At 43.7% G+C, this 17117-nt stretch overlaps 1 protein-coding gene across 1 annotated transcript in view; it reads right to left on the bottom strand.

Moving 5' to 3' along the window:
• KDM1A (lysine demethylase 1A) overlaps positions 1-17117 on the bottom strand; it is a gene marked incomplete in the record, with an annotated part of 2315042 nt that overhangs the window by 1586210 nt on the left and 711715 nt on the right. Inside the window, 1 exon segment of the mRNA XM_044060124.1 lies at positions 92-225. Within this exon segment, the coding sequence (XP_043916059.1) occupies positions 92-225 (134 nt within the window).

The raw sequence follows: 17117 nt of genomic DNA, 5'->3' as shown, positions 1-17117 counted from the left end.
TTTACCTTCAATTACAAGTGATTCTTCTATTGCAATAAATAAACTAAAACCGATTTCTTTAACCCAAAACATATAAAAGTAAAACTATTACCGTGCGGTTCCTGATGTACAAGAACACTTTCTGTGTTTGCTGTGGGCCACTTATAATGTCAGGAAAACAGGCTGCTTCCTGTGATGTCATGCGGTCATGTGGCAATCTACTTTGGAAAGCGGCTCCTTCCACACCTATTAAATGAAAAAAGCAGGTACAGAGGAATGAAACAAAAATGAAACAAGTCACAAATAAGGTCACAATTAAAAAATATCTTCTGCAACAGTTTTAAACATTTTCCCTTTTCAACTGAACATTTTTCTTTTGAAAGTACTAACACCAACACACATGGCATCAGGCAAAAATAATTAGCATGAAACATCCAACACCATATTAGCATAATTATCTCAAAGCAACATCTAGCTTAACCAGTGACAATATCTTCAGCCAGAACAATTAATGTCATAATATCAACAGCCATCATGTCAATAACAAAAAAAAAATGTCACTGAGAAACAAATTAATACATGGCTCACAGCTAACTGTACAAATCCACAAAACACCACCTAGACACGAGCCTTAACACAATGTGTTTATCTTGGTACAACTGGCAAATACAGTTATTCAGCTGTATTTTATCTGAAAGAAACAAATATTGGCTACATTCACTCGGCTTTTATGTACACTACTAACACTCAGACTTCTTATACATCCTGCCTTATGTGCATACCATTTTGAATTATGTGTGGTAAGAAAATATTTAAGTTGTAATAGAGTACCTAAACAGTATTTAAACATTTTTGATAACGGTTCTTGCAAGTAGCTCGCATGCCTTCAAATTTACACCATACATCTGAGAAGTGAAGTTACAACCTTTAAGAGTTTTGTGGGCTGGAGGCAAGCACAACCTTCCCCTTGTACCAGCCAATCAGCTATTAAGTTTTACTAAAAAATTTTAATTATTGTTCCATAAAAAAGAGAAACTTTATAAAATGCGACTTGTTTTGTAAAGGAAATCTTAACTAGCATTTCTCATACCTAGTCAAGGATCCAGACAGGTATTACATTAGCTTTGCTGCTTTAATGTAACTTCCCTAAACTGTTAATGCAGATGTTAAAAAACATGCAAAGACAGAAAAAAACAACAGACAACATCGAAGCAAAGTAACAGCTGTAGACAAGGACGCAGACTAAATGTAAGGCTACATCTTATTTTCAATGACAATCAAGAAAGTAAATTTGTGTAATTAAACACAAGCTTGAGTGGAGTTTCACATAAAAGGCAGTTAAAGCGCCAAAACCTTTAGAGCTTTCCTGCTCCAAAGATTTTTTTTTTGGGGGGGGGGGGGGTGCAGGCTATATAAAGTAAATCAATATTAACTATATAACGCAAGGGTATATATATATCTCCACATCCTAGCAGTACATAAAAAAGGGTAATGGAAGGAAGGCACAGCTACAGCAACAGGGTTCTATTTTAGAATGTCTACTATTATGGTAAGTTAACTTCAAAACTGTACTATGTTCAACACTGGATCACTCTTGTAGTAGCGTAAGCTATGTAGCTAGATTACCATATCTAAGAAATCTACAGGGAGGAGGAAGTAATTTAAAAAATCCAGAGCCTCTGGTTAACAGTCCTAGCAAAGCCTGTTCTGGACCTGGAAAAGGAATCCAGTTTGTATTGCACTACAAATTTATGCACACAGGATCAAGTTTCTGCCACTAGAATACTTTGAGTCTACCTCCTTTCCAGAAAGCCACAGGAGATGCCCAGATCCTGCTTGAATGAGCCCCAACTCTGCCCAGAAGTTGTCTGCTGTGATGGGATCAAAAAGGTAGACAGACAACTATCTCAAAATTGTCTGCCTTCACACTGGTTGTCTTTTTTTCTTTTATCTTCATAGGAGACAAACAGCTGATTGGATTTCCTGCAGGAATGAGTTTTGTCAACATACTACATAAGCTGCCTGCAGACATTTGATAAATATTTCTCTTTCTCCTTTGTTTTCAGGTTATGGAAAAAAGACGGAGATTAGACAAACTAAACTCAATCTACTTTGGGCACAAAAGGATTTGTTTAGTAAGACTCCCAGTCATGAGAAATGAGGTAGGGTAACTCACAATTAGAGCTCAAATGGGAAAAGGGAAAATTTCTCAGGCACAAAACTTGGAGCCCAAGGAGGAGCCACATCTTTTCTTGGTGGGCAGACGTTCCAAAAATAGCTTGGTTTGGGAAAAGGAAGGGGCATCCAAGGGCAGACGCAAATGGCTGAGAGATTAATCTTCAGAGAACAGGAAAAGAACTAACAAATAATCAAGAACTACAGCCCACTGGGCCTTAAGAGCCTCCTGTACCTTGGAATGACACAAACCATGAAATCTTTTTCACTTGTACAGGATTTCTTAGCAGCAGGTTTAGTCTATCAGTACCTGCTGTGTCTCCTCATAAAAAAGTGTCTAAGAGGTACCAAAATTCTATCATCCATGCAGTCAAATGAAGAGTATTCAGGTTGAGTTTTATCAAACAACCCCTGTATTGTGTGAAAAATAGTCTGTGGGGAAGTTTCAGGTAATTGTCCTTGGCCAGTTTCAAATGAAAAGAGAAAGTACAACAGTAGACATGCAAACTTCGCATGTGGGGTTCTGTACTAGCACAAACCCACACTGGCAATTTTCCAGAGCTCAGAATCCTCTCCGACAGCTCTCTCTGACTGTGATCAAAGATTGGCCAAGCCCCCTCCCATCAGAGGAAACCTAACCCGTGTCATAGAATGACAGTTATGCAGGCTTCTGGTCCAAGTAGGAAGAAACAAGTATTACCAGAAGGAAAAACTGCCTACAACCAACCAAACTGCAGTTACAAAACACAAACACAAATAAAAGAAAAAGGGGGGGGGGCTTCCACGGAGGCAATGTGAAATTCAAAAATCTACTGTTACAGGTAAGTAGAACTTGCGCAGTTGTACTATGTTCATCATTCACACTGAAATGGCTGGACTCCCAAAGCTAACCCTGCCTGTGAGGAGGAAGGATAAGGATCCAGGAGCCCCTGGAGAAAGGTCTTCACAAAGCCTGCTCTGGAACTTAAGAATCCAGTTTTGTAGTACTTTATTAAGGTATGAACACAGAACCAGGTTGCTGCCTGCAGAATGTTTTGAAAGGCCAATCCTTTCCAAAATGCCATTGAAGAGAATAATGCTCTGGTGGAATGTACCGTAATCTTGCCCAGAACAGATATAACATGATGGGAGTAACAGCAGCAGAGGGCAACTAACAAGCAATTATTTGCTTAGATACAGGCTTCTTAGTCCCAGAACTGGAAAAACAGTTATTAGCTCTGTCAAGGTACTTCCTGAACTGCCTTGTGCACAAAGTATCTTGAAGAAGATGGCGTTGGTTTAATATGCAAGTCAGTAGGCCTGAAAACACCCTCAGAAGCCGGTGCCTGCACAGCAGCTCTGGACCCATCCAAGGTAGAGACATCTGCAGGTTCCACAGTTGAAGCATCTTGTGGCATACCGGACTCCAAATGAGTCGCAAGTACAGGTCTGCGAATCTGAAGTAGCGGGTATCAGGGGCTGCGAAAGCACGTCACTGAGTAACAGCGAACTGGCGACTAGCTTAGGAAAAGTGTCGTCGGCAGCTTTGGACCTAGGCGGCCTGTCTCTGTCTGTGTTTTTTCGGAATGTTGGTAGTCGGGTGGCTTACTGAAGCCATATCTGGGTAATTGAAGAGAGTATCAAAATATTTAGAAGCGTAAATATATCGACGACGAATAGTTCTTCGTTTAAATAAGGCACAAAACCAACAGTGAGGTACGTCGTTGGTCAGGGCCTAGGCAAGGAATAGAGTATGAATGAAAATCTTTGAGGTATTTGCTTTCCACAATAAATACAATTATTGACTTTTACTGATATAGGTTTAGAACAAGAAAAAGTTTCCGCAACAGGGTACTTGGCTTTAGTTGAAGACTTTGGTTCTGAAACTCTAAAATGAAAATTTCAGGAGTCTGCCGAACGGCACTTGTGAACTGCTTCCGCTTCGTGCACCGCACGGCAAGAAAGACTGATGTAATGGCGTTGCTGCATGCTTTATACCCCTGACTACCTGACATCATGGAAGATGAGAAAGCAACTGACGCAGGACCCAAGACTTTGATAATCAGGCCGACTGAGGGCTACTGCAAGCAGATAACCCAAATGTGATGACTGCAACACTGAAACACGTAGAACATCTGCCTGTACACATTCAAAGTATACAGAATCTTTTATCCTTTCTTTTTAGGTTCCGGAAATAAAAGTGGGAGATTGATGGCTTGACAGAGTAAACTCAGTAACAAATTTTGGCATGAGAGGACAATTAGTGCATAAACCAACCTTGCCCCAGTGGAAAAATCAGAAAGTTGTCCCACCAGTAAAGCTTGCAGATCAGAGACTAGCCTTACAGATGTCAGAGCAATAAGTAAAACAGTTTTCAAAGTGATGAACATCAAATTAGCCTTAAAAGCAGGTTAAAAAGATGACAAACTCAATTTCTCAACAAAGGTGACATCTCAAGGAGGAGGAATCTGCTTTTGAGGGAGTCTCAAGTGCAACACTCCTTTCATTAACTGTTTGACCACAAAAAGAAAAACAAGGGGAATCCATGGACAGACAAGTTGAAGATGACTGCAAGATGCACCTTGATAGATGCATAAGATAAGCCATCACTGATCAACTCACTCAAATATTTAAAAAAACACAAGGGTAACACACTTTTCCAGGCCCTCGGATATCCATTAGGCATCACCTATAAAACCTCTTCCACTGTAACAAATTTTTCTAGACTCAGTTTTTTTTTCATCCTTCCATACTTATACCCATTTCACATCCTCATGGAACAATTGCTTAAAAAGCATCAACTTTATTTTACCCTCTAAACCTACAAAAAGCCCTAAGCAGCCATTTCTCACTGATAGATTTTCTCTTGACTGTGTGATCTTGAACAGGGTTTCAGCACACACAGCCTTTTTCCCCACATATCCGGACCTAGATTAAATCTCAGCCCAGATTCCTTGTGCGCCATTTTTAAAACACTCATACCCCAAGGCTAGGCGGAGGTAGCGTGCACTACTGGCAAGACTGTGGCATTATTGTTAACTTTCCAGTTTAACCACATAGCCATAGATTCTGCATTTTCTGTACTGATGCTTGTTTTATCTAACTAAATGAGCTAGTCACGTGAGAAACAATATTTGCTTGCAACTGTTCTGCTGTTGTTGCTAGACTGCGACGGGTTAGCTAATTTAGCCTTACCGTTGATGAAATCAATGAATGCACCACTGTTATTAATTGTATGTCTGCACGCAACTGCACTGTTATCTTGAACCAACTAGATGGATGAAATCTAAACATGAAAGGTGTTTTCCAGTGTGGTTGAATTTTAAAACTGTATACCGTGCTTTAGAAAGGTTGCCCACAACTGCACTCTCATGTAATTGTATTGGCTAGATCCCTAGCAAGAAAGTGTAATCTACTGCTGTTGAAAGTTAAAGCTGATGTTTTTGCCTCAGAAAGGTTGGTTGCAACTTCACTCTTTTTCCTGTAACTTAGCAATACGCATCGGTCTTTGGCCCTCTAGAAGCTCTGTTCTTAGTAACTTGCCTAGGGAAATCTGATGAAATCTATCTATAGACTACTTTGCAACATTTTACCTGAATCACTGCTCGTTATGGAGGTACTATTCTTGCCTGGAAACTAATTTATTCTCTGTTGTATTGTGAGCGTCCTGATCTTCATTCTTGTAATTCTCTGCACCCTTTTTCCTGCCCAGTATTTCCTACTAATCTTTTTCTATATTCTCCCCTTTTTTCCTAGCTCTGCCCAGCCAATTGCAAGGTGTACGCCCTGAGAGACACTGACATAACTGTACTACCCAGGATCAAGTTCCTCTGACTGCATCAAAAATCTCAGAACAACTCCTTGCAACTAAGTACGGGATATACAACTATTTATGTTAACCTACTGTTAATCTAGTTTCACTTGAAAGGGCTTGCTACCTAGGAACCCTAACAACCTCAAATGAGAATCTAGCCACCCAGCCTGGTTCCCTGAACACTAAAAGACACCTCTGTAGCTTTAGGAACTCCCTTTTGCCCTTAGACTTAGAGGTTTCATACAAAACTGTCCTTAACTTTATTTTAACCTCTGTAAACCTACAAAAAGCCCTAAGCAGCTGTTTCTCACTGATATTTTTTCTCTTGACTATGTGATCTCACGAACAGGGTTTAATGCCCACTTCGCTCCCCTCTCTGCCCCCAATTCCCACCCCCTCCCCAGTGGTTCTGCCTTTATTGGTAACAGTAACCACTCCATCTTCCAAACAGCCAATCACATCACACCACCACCACCACCTCCTCCAGCTTCCCACTACTATCCCTCCTGCTCTGCTAACATGTACAAGCACAGCATACCTATATACTCACTGCATGCACACTCCTTGCTTACATCACACATCTTACCTAACCTCCACCATTCCCCCACTCAACCACTACCACTGTACTTCTACACTCACCACCACTCATATCTCACCCCTACTCTGCTACTCTCCCACCAGGTCAAAAACCTTACCTATGCACCCTCCACATTGTCAATCAACCATAGTACCTAAACAAAAAATATATACTTGTTTCCCAACTTTCTAAGCTAGTATAGTCCAGTTTTCAGGTTAGTGCTGAATTCAGGGCTGTTACAAATCTCTGTTTGCCCATACCTTACTTGGATAGAAGGACGTTTCTCTGTTCACCTCTGGGACAGGGGAGCTTTGAGCAGCTTATCTGTCCATGGAGGAGTGGTTTCAGCCCAGAAATTAGTAGTTTACTGGCCATTTTGGGCTACTTTCTATCTCTCATTTCCTTGGTATAAATACCATATTTGCCCAGTTTTGCATGCTGGTCAGCACCGGTTTGCTAGGGCAACACTATTCCCGGCTCCACAAAGTCTCATCTTCAATTTTTCCCTTGGAACTAGACAAACTTTTAACTTAAGCACTCAAGCCATTCATTTCTCAGCCCGGTACTTGCTCAAAACTTATAGCAAGCACTTATAAGCCCTAGCACTAGACCATCCTGTACTGTACAGAAGGACAAGGCTCTCTATTCGACCTTACCAGCCATCCAGTAAAACAGTTCACTCTACCTATCTAGGCATGTCCAAAGGGCAGTTTCAGGTGTACTCTCCAGTCCAACCGGTGAATCTGGGCATTTTGAGGCAATGTTACAACAGCCTCATGTACAAAGACAACCCTCTCCTCCTACCACCAAACACTAATACATCCGAGAGATGCAATTATACAGCCAAACTGGAGGCTAAGCTTTCTCAACCCAAGACTGGATCAGACAGTCAAGAGGAGAAAGCAAATACTTGCATCACACCAACAGTCTCACATAGACCCATTAAACCAGCACAGGCAAAACACACACAAATACATGAAAACATACTCGGAGGCTTTAAATAAAAATCTACAAAAAGTACAGTTTTGTACCTACCATAAATGTAGATGTCCGAACTGGATAGCATCTGCAGTCATAACAACTGGGTTGTCCTGTCGTCAGGCAGCCCTTCAGTCGGCCGGATTCCAAAGTCCGGGTCCGGCTTCGGCTGATGTCGCTCTTCACCCGACGTCATCTCTGTTGGTCTTCGGGTATAAAGGCATCAGCCGACGCCATTTTCCTCAGTGTTTCTTGCCCCAGATACCAGTAGCCCTCTTGAAGGCTAAAATTTGGATAAATGCCAATGTTTCCAAAAAGATAGAGGTAAACACAAAAATAAGCAAGTATGTACATATATACAAACAAATACACCATAAAAGACTCCCCCCACCAGCTAGCTATTAGGAGGGTAAACACCCTAGGAGTACCACAGAGGGGAAGGAGGGAGGGTAATCCTGACTGCAGATGCTATCCAGTTCGGACATCTACATTTATGGTAGGTACAAAACTGCACTATGTCCTTCATGGATGCATCTGCAGTCATAACAACTGGGTAGAATACCATAGCCAACTAGGGGAGGAGGAAAAACTAGATTATGGTGTGTTTAGGATCCCTTGCAGTACAGCAGTGGCAAACCCTGCTCGGGATCTGGAATATAAAGGCAAATTATAATGCTTGGCAAATGTATGCACGGAGGTCCAAGTAGCCGCCTCAATAATGTCTTTGGTTGCCACTCCTCGTAAGAAGGCTGTGGTAGTGGCTGTTGCCCTTGTAGAATGAGGTCTTATGTTCTGTGGAATTGGTTTTCCATGGAAGGAGTAACAGAATCGTATGCAATTTCCTATCCATTTGGAGATTGTCTGTTTGGAAATAGCTTTTCCTTCCCTTCCTGTTGCATAGGCTATAAAAAGCTGGTCAGTTTTTCTGCTACTTTTTGTTCTGTCCAAGTAGTATTGTAGCTGTCTATGTACATCCAAGGTATGTAGTATTCTTTCCCCTCTGTTTTGTGGGTTGGGAAAGAAGGTAGGTAGGTGGATTGCCTGGTTTAAAGACACTCTGGATACCACCTTAGGCATAAATGTAGGATTAGTCCTCATGGACACTATCTTGGTGGAAGATTAGGAAGGGTTGTACTGCCATTAGGGCCTGAAGTTCAGAAACCCTCCTGGCTGAGGTTATTGCCAGTAGGAAGGCCGTTTTCCACGATAGATGCTGTAGGTCTGCTGTTGCTGCTGGTTCAAAAGGTGATAGTGTCAACTTTTCTAGCACAAAGTTCAAGTCCCAAGCTGGCAATGGTGGTTTCCTTGGAGGTTTTACATTCTTGATTCCTCTGAGGAACTGCCTGAGTAAAGGGTGTGAAAAACAGGTGGATCAAAGCTGTATTCTGCTGATATAGCTGATGCATGTATCTTGATGGAGGAGTAGGACAGGCCTGAATGTAGAAGTTCTGCCAGATACTCCAGAATGTTAGGCATATCTATGTTTGACACATCTTTTCCTTTTTCAGTACTCCAAATGACAAACCTTTTCCATTTTCCTGCATAGTTCCTTCTTGTTGAAGGTCTGCGGGCTTCAAGAATAATGTCTTTAACTCTTTGGGAAAGTTCTGGATTAGCTGCTGCTATGTGATGTTCCATGCAGTCAGTTGCAACGTTTTTAGGTTTGGATGCATGATGCTGTAGTTGTTCTGAGTTAACATCAAAGGCATCAGGGGCAATGTCCACATATTGTTCCGAGACATGCTCCTCAGCAGTGGGTACCAGTGTTGTCTTGGCCAGTTTGGAGCTATCAGGATTATCCTTGGACGTTCTTCCTTGATTTTTAATAATACTTTGTGTATCAAGGGCAGAGGTGGGAATGCATATGCTGTTAGGCCTTTCCAGCTGAAGGAGAGCGAATCCACTTTCCATGCCAGTGGGTGGAATGTCCTTGTGCAGAATTTTTTGAGCTGGTGATTGAGGGGGAAGCGAATAGATCTATCTGAGGCATTCCCCATTTCTTTGAGATGGTCTTGAAGATGTCCGGGTGTAGCATCCATTCGTGGGCATCCGATGTGGTTCGGCTTAATATGTCTGCTAGAGTATTCTCCTTTCCCGGTACAAATATTGCCTGTAACTGGATGTTGTAGCTGAGTGCCAGGTTCCACAGCTCCAAAGTCATTCTGCATAGGGGGTATGAATGAGTGCCTCCCTGTTTGTTGATGTACCACATGACTGTGGTGTTGTCTGTCCTTATCAACTGGCCCTCTTTGAGAAATGGTCTGAATTTTTGGATTGCCAGTTTTACTGCCAGCATTTCTTTTAGATTGATGTGCAGGTGAAGTTGATCCTGCGTCCACAATCCTTGCACGCATTTGTCCAGCATGTGGGCCCCCCATCCTAGGTCTGAAGCGTCTGTTGTGATGGTCTGGCTTGCTTGACATCTGCGAAAGGGTAGACCTGGGTTTGACTGGCATGCCTGAGCCCACCATAGGAACTCCTGTTTTAAGCATGGAATTAGTGGAATTTCTGTTTCCAGGCTGTGCCTGTGTTGGGACCATAAATTCTTTAGGTACCACTGTAGTTTTCTCATATGTAGTCTGGCAAGTGGGACCAAGATTATGCATGATGCCATGAAACCCAAGGCCTGCAGTACTTTTCTTGCTGTTAACTTGTTCTGTTTTGTTAGTGCCAAGAAGTAAAGAGGGAGTTCTTTTTGTTTTTCTGCAGTTAGGAATGCCATTTGTCTTACTGTGTCCAATTCCGCGCCCAAGAATGTCCTTGTTTGGGATGGTATCAGCCTTGATTTTTGTAAATTGATTGTGTATCCCAGTGCTTGTAGCAAGTAAATGACACTTTGTAAATCTGTTGTCATCTTGCTTTTGTTGTCCCCTTGTAGCAAGCAGTCATCCAGGTATGGGTAAATTTGAATTCCCTGTAGTCTGCAGTGGGCGATTACTGATGCCAGGCATTTTGTGAATACTCTGGGCGCAGTAGATAAGCCAAAGGGCAATGCTGAGAATTGATAATGCTCTGATCCTGCAAGAAATCTGAGGTATCTTCTGCAGATTGGTCGAATGGGGACGTGCAGGTATGCCTCCTTGAGATCTAGAGTTACCAGCCAACACTCCTTGCCCAGCATGGGAAGAAGTTGCTGTAGGGTCAGCATTTTGAATTTTGGGACAATGATGTATGTATTTAAGGTGGACAGGTCGAGAATAGGTCTCCAACTTTTTTCCTTTCTTGGAACTAGGAATAGTCTGGAGTAGAATCCCTTTCCTTGTTCTGTTGTTGGCACTCTTTCCACAGCTCTCATGTTTGCTAATTGCATTCTTCTTTTGACTGGTAAAGTGTGGAAGTGGAACCGGTAACCTTGATCTATGGTTTGTAAAATCCACTTGTCTTTTGTGATATAGTGCCAGTTCTTTGAAAATAAGGTTAATTTGCCGCCTAATGGAGCTGCTATTTGTTCCCTGGTAGGCGGATTTAGAGGTAAGTCACTGTGGTTGTGTTGTTGTAGTGGCAGTGGTTGTGTCTGTGCCTCTGTTGTTACCTTGCCACTGTCGTCCTCTGTAGGCACCTCCTCTGGATTGGTTTCTGCCTCTGGAACGTCTATTCCTGCCCCTTTGCGATCTTGTGGAGTCAGGAAAGGACCAATTTTTGGAAGGCCAGTTCCTGCTAAACCTTGGGGGTTGAACCTGCAAGAAATCTTTAACCGTTTGAACAGATTTTGCCTTTTCTTCCATTTTCTTCATTACCTGCTGGGCAGGTGTACCAAACAAGGTGGTCTTATCCACAGGAGCATCTAATAACTTAGCTTTAACATGATCCGGTAAGGCTTGTTCCTTTAGCCATGCATGTCTTCTTATCACTGTGCCAGTCATGGCTGATCTAAATGAAGCCTCCAGTGCATCATAGCCACATTTTAAGGAATGGTTACTAACCTGTTGTATGTTATTTACCATTTCTAATACATATTTCTTATCAATAGATTCATCAGAGGATAGCTTTTTTGTTAACTGATCAAGCATAAACTCTTGGTATTGTATCATGTGAAACTGACAGTTTAAAGCTCTAGCTGAGAGAGTAGCTGAGGTGTAGACCTTTTTGCCCCATCTGTCTAATGACCTGGCTTCCCTTTCAGAAGGAATAGGGTTTTAGCTGTGGTCGGCTACTGCCCTCGGACCCTGGGATATAGTTTCGGGCTCTGCAAGTGGGGCCTTGTAAAGGTGGTGATGAGTGTCTGGTACCCTGTAAAATCTGTCTGGTTTGGCAGGGGCTGGAGGTAAAGAATCTGGTGCAGAGCAGACATCATTGAAGGCATCATCCACCACAGAGAGAACAGGAGGTATAGCTAAGGGCCTGTGCTGTGGAAGGTGCAGAAAAGTTCTAAGTCTTTTTCTGGAGTCTGAGAAATCCTGCTGCTGCCATTGGAACTGTTCTCGCATGGCATGTAAGGTTTCCCCAAAGGAGAATTCTTCTGGTGGGGAAGCAGCTGGAATGGATTCTTCAGCATCTGAGTCTTCAAAATTGGAGAAAGGAGCCTCTGGCTGGTCTGTAATGTCTGATTCATCGGCAGAATCATCAGAGGACACAGGCTCGGGGGGCTCTGCCCTAGGTCTCTTCTCTGGGGGCTGAGAGGCCCTGTCTGGGTGAGATTGAGATCCCCTAATTAATGAAATGAAATCTTCTGCCAGAGTAAGCATTTGTGAACTAGAAGAGGGCCTGGTTGTAGGGGGTTTAACAGGCACTGTTTTAGTAGATTTGGCTGCTTTAGCCCTGGCAAAGGCCTTAATGGACATGGCTGCTGGAGGCCTAGCAGCACCACGTGCTGGGGTAGAGACATCCAAGGGAATGGTGTCTGATAAGTCAGTGGCAACCACCGTAGTGGATAAAATTTCTGAGGCGGATTCAAGAGAAGTAGCAGGGGCCTCAGTGGTAGTGATAGATTCAGCTGTACTTTGATCAGTTTTCTCTGTTTCGGCCGAAACCGAGACACTCGCGGTTTGCTTAACCATAGTTTCGCCGAATCAAGGACCGTGAGTGTCGGTCTTTATCTTTGCGTTTTTTAGCAGTTTGGGTAGTCGGAGGATCCGACGGCATAATATACGCAAAATCAGAACCGAAAAACTGTTCAGCAAACTCCGACCGACGCCTAAGCGTTCGTCGGTTGAAAGAAGCACAGGCCGAACAGGCTGCTATGTCGTGGGCTGGGCCTAAACAAGGCAGACAATAAGAGTGGAAATCTTTATGAGGTATTTGTTTCCCACAGGTTAAACAATTGTTAACTTTTTCTGACATCGGCTGAGGCAAGAAAGAGTCCCCAACGGGGTACTTAGCTTTAGAAGTCTTCGAAGTAGTATTCTGTAGAAGTAATCTCTGGATCCGACCGACCGGCACTTGCGAACAGCTTCTGCTTCGGGCGCCACACGGCAAGAAAGACTGAGGAAAATGGCGTCGGCTGATGCCTTAATACCCGAAGACCAACAGAGATGACGTCGGGTGAAGAGCGACATCAGCCGAAGCCGGACCCGGACTTTGGAATCCGGCCGACTGAAGGGCTGCCTGACGACAGGACAACCCAGTTGTTATGACTGCAGATGCATCCATGAAGGACATCCAGAGACCTCCAAAGCAAACATCCAAGCAACCTCCCCCCCCCCCCCAACACAAACCATGAAACACATACTTAACAAAACCAGTGTGCCATGCAATCACAGCCCTTAAGGCAAAACAACATACTAGTAATAGGTGACTATAGTCAGGTACACTGACGTCCCACTCACTAGGCTAAATAAGGAGAAGGTTACTGTTAGCTGCCTGTCAGGTGCCAGGATCCGCCATATAACACAAGCACTCGGGTCACTCCAGAACAAGTACAAATATGACTGTCATTGTCCATGTTGGTGTGAATGACCTGAGCCGTACCTCCCTGTACTACATGGAGAGAGACATGGAAAAGCTCTCTGATCACAGAGCCCAGGCCAGTAATGACCCTGAGTAGCATCCTGCCCTCACCAAGAATGATACCATGGTATAAAGAAAAAATTCTCGATTTCAACAATTGGCTAAGTTTCTGGTGTCATTCAAAGGGGATCCAGTGTCTGTCCGCCTGGGATAAAATGCTCGACAAGCCACACTGCTTCGCTAGAGACTGCTTACACCTGTCACCCATAGCCTTTCGAATACTGGACAAGGCTCTTGCCACCCCCATAGTGCCTTTTTTAGGCAAGGCTTAAAGACAAACCCACTGCCGTAAATAGCACAAGTAACAAAAAACTGAGGGTAATGCTAGTCAATGCCAGAAGTCTAAACCTCAAAATTCACACACTCGAGGCACTCCTCAGTATGGAGAAAATCGATACATGTGCAGTAACAGAAACCTGGTTTAAGGCTCAAGAGAGCACCCCAGCATTACCAGGCTACAACTCATACCATACATTTCGGCCACAGAACCCAAACCGAAATACAAAAGGCGGGGGGAGGGGGGGTGTATCCATATTCATCAAGGATCTCCACACATCCAGGTTAGTGGCACAGCACGATGCTTCAGAGATCATCCACGTGCAACTAACAATGGGCAAAACTGCAATTCAAATTGTAGCTTGCTACAGATTACCCACCATGTCCCAGGACCCCCATTCTGCATTTCTGAAAACACTGGGAAACAAAAGTCCTATCAAACACCCTAATATTGGGTGATTTCAATTACCCAAACATTAAAAGGGAGAACAACTCCCTTGCCCAACATTTGCTAGAATTTACAAACTCAAACGCCCTGGTTCAACTGGTCAGCACTCCCACTAGACGTGACAACACATTGGACCTGGTCATCACCAAAATGGGCGACCTGTGTTACACACCGGTGGTCAACCCGTCACTGGTTAGATTTGACCATAAATCACTTTGGATATCCACATTCCATCCCCACCCTCAGACAAGGAAACTACTATGAAAAACTTTTCAAAAGCAAACTTCACGTTACTTGAGACCAAGGTGGAAAGTTTCAAAGCCCCCATGCTGAAGGATAACGCTGTCCAAGCTGCAAAATCCTTTACTAATGCATTCTATGGGCACCTACAAGAACGCATGGATTGTGCCATCCCAAGCAAAACCAAGACTCACTCCTCCAAGAAAAGGAAACCAGTCTGGTGGACTTCTGCCATAAGCAAGCTATACAACAGATGGAGGAAACTAGTACAGAAGAGAGTAAAATCCAAAGAAGGGAAGACAACCCTGATCAGTATCAGCAAGAAACTACGATCCCTCATAAAATCATCCATCATGAAAAAAAAATTGCCAATGACTCCAAAGATAACCACAAGGTATTCTTTAGCTATTGTCAAGAATTTAAGTGGCAATGCTCAGATCTGCTCAGAGTTGGTGCAGAATGGCACAAAATACACTGAACCGACTGATATCGCCAACATCCTGGCAGACAAGTTCAGTGCAAACTTCACCCCCCTCTCACCCCCATAGAGGCCCATAATCATACCAGAAGAATGTAGAGCGTCTGAAATCACAGACACTCCGGTTAAAACAGCCCTCTCCAAAGCCAAAAACACAGCATCAATGCAACCGGACAGTGTCCCAGGCTTTGTCCTGCATGAGCTCAAAGACGAACTAACCCCTCACCTAAACACACTGTTCAAACTCAGACTCTCCACAGGCTACGTACCCATAGAGTGGCGCACAGCAACGGTTATTCCGCTCCACAAAGGTGGAGCCACAACAGATCCCGGGAACTATCGCCCTATAAGTCTGACTAGCTTGGTCTGCAAAGCTATGGAGCGCACCATCATGGAACTCATTAACAGAGACACTGGGAACCTCCAAACACTGGACCCTACCCAGTTTGGCTTTAAGGGCAGATCATGCCTGCTAAACCTGGTGGACTTATATGAGACAGTTACCAAGGCTATAGACGAGGGAAAGGTGGTACACAGCCTACCTAGACCTCGCTAAAGTCTTCGACACCATTCCCCATTCTGGTATTATAGACAAAAATCAGAAACCTGAACCTAAACCCCTACATCAAAAGATGGGTTGCCAAGTGGCTCACGGACAGAACCCACACAGTGAGAGTTGCGGGAGCTAGGTCCGACTCTAAACCGGTTACAAGTGGCATTCCCCAGGGCTCAGTCCTAGGACCCCTCCTGTTCAGCATATACTTCTCAGAGGTACAGCCAAGCACAAGAGGACTATGGCTGACCAAGTTCGCAGACGACTACAAACTAGGGGCTATAATTGACTCTCCAGGTGACAGACATCCTCCAAAGGGTCTCACCGAGACGGATACCTGGTGTCAAAATCATGGCCTCAAGCTAAATGCCAAAATGTGCATAGTCATCGCCTTTGGAAAAAACAAAGTACCCACAAACTACCACATAGGTGTGGCAGTCCTAAATACGGAAGACATAAGGGATCTGGGGACTCAAGTAGATAGCAATCTCACCTTTGATAATCACATTGCCAAAGTGGTTAGAAAATCCTTCTACGTGGCCCACCTAATCACAAAAGGGTTTGCATCCATATCAAAAGAGGCCATTGTGCCCCTCTACTCAGACCCATCATAGAGTACAATGCCCCATTTGGGATGTACCTTACAAGACACCTGCAACAGCTAAAAAGACTACAGACGCATCTCACCAAGAGGATCACTGGCCTCAAACAGATGCCCTATGCAGCTCAACTGAAGAAACTCCAGCTGTACTCTGCTGCATACCGCCTACTCAGAGGTGATCTCTGCCTGACATACAAGGCCATGTCCAACCCACAATTGATAGACATGCTCCACCTAAAGAAAACCTTATCCCCTCGAGCCAGAAGCTCTAGGGATCTAAACCTCACCACAATAATAAATAAGATGTGCTGGAGGGATAGATTCCTGCCCCAGAGACTTCCCATGGTTTGGAACAAGATTCCAATGTACATTAGGCAGAGCTCCTTGCCAACACTCTTCAAAAGAAACCTTGACGAGTGGATGGGAAACTGAACGTTTACCCCGGGGATCCCTTCAGTGACTCTGCTGGACAGAGGCACAGGGAACTAATCTAAGGGGGCAGCGAAAGCCAACACATTCTGGCTAGGCTTATAAATGCCTTTGGGCAGATAGCCTAGTACCTACCTATGAACATAAATCATCTCCACAACTCAACATAATAACCCTACCATCATACCTATTACCCACAAAACACAATCATAAAACTTCCCTTATAAGCAAGCATATTCAAAAATTGATAAAACTAAATCTCATCCATATCTAAATTAGCACTCAGTGGAGACATCCACCTCAATCCTGGCCGCTCACTCTCTAACCCCACACATCATAATCAGACTAAAACACACAACTTCATCACAGCCAATAGAAAACCAAGCATCCTCCTTCTGCTAGGCCTAAACATTAAAAGTATAGCCAACAAGGTGCATGAACACCATGCCACCAGAGACTTGTACTCCCCTGATATAGTGATCCTTACAGAAACATGGCACCACACATCACCAATGAGCAAATCCTCCCCACCGGTTACAATATACTAAGAGCAGACCGACTAAACAAGACAGGAGGTGGTATAGCTATAATATTTCAACAGCATCTAAACATCCAGATATTAAAATTAGCAGCTCCCCAAATAG

This window comes from Protopterus annectens, chromosome 1.part2 (genome assembly GCF_019279795.1).
Source record: "Protopterus annectens isolate FY-2018-M chromosome 1.part2, PAN1.0, whole genome shotgun sequence".
NCBI classification, from domain to species: Eukaryota; Metazoa; Chordata; order Ceratodontiformes; family Protopteridae; genus Protopterus; species Protopterus annectens.
Note: the sequence above shows the minus strand (reverse complement) of the source record. Positions and strands in the feature narration are given on the sequence as shown.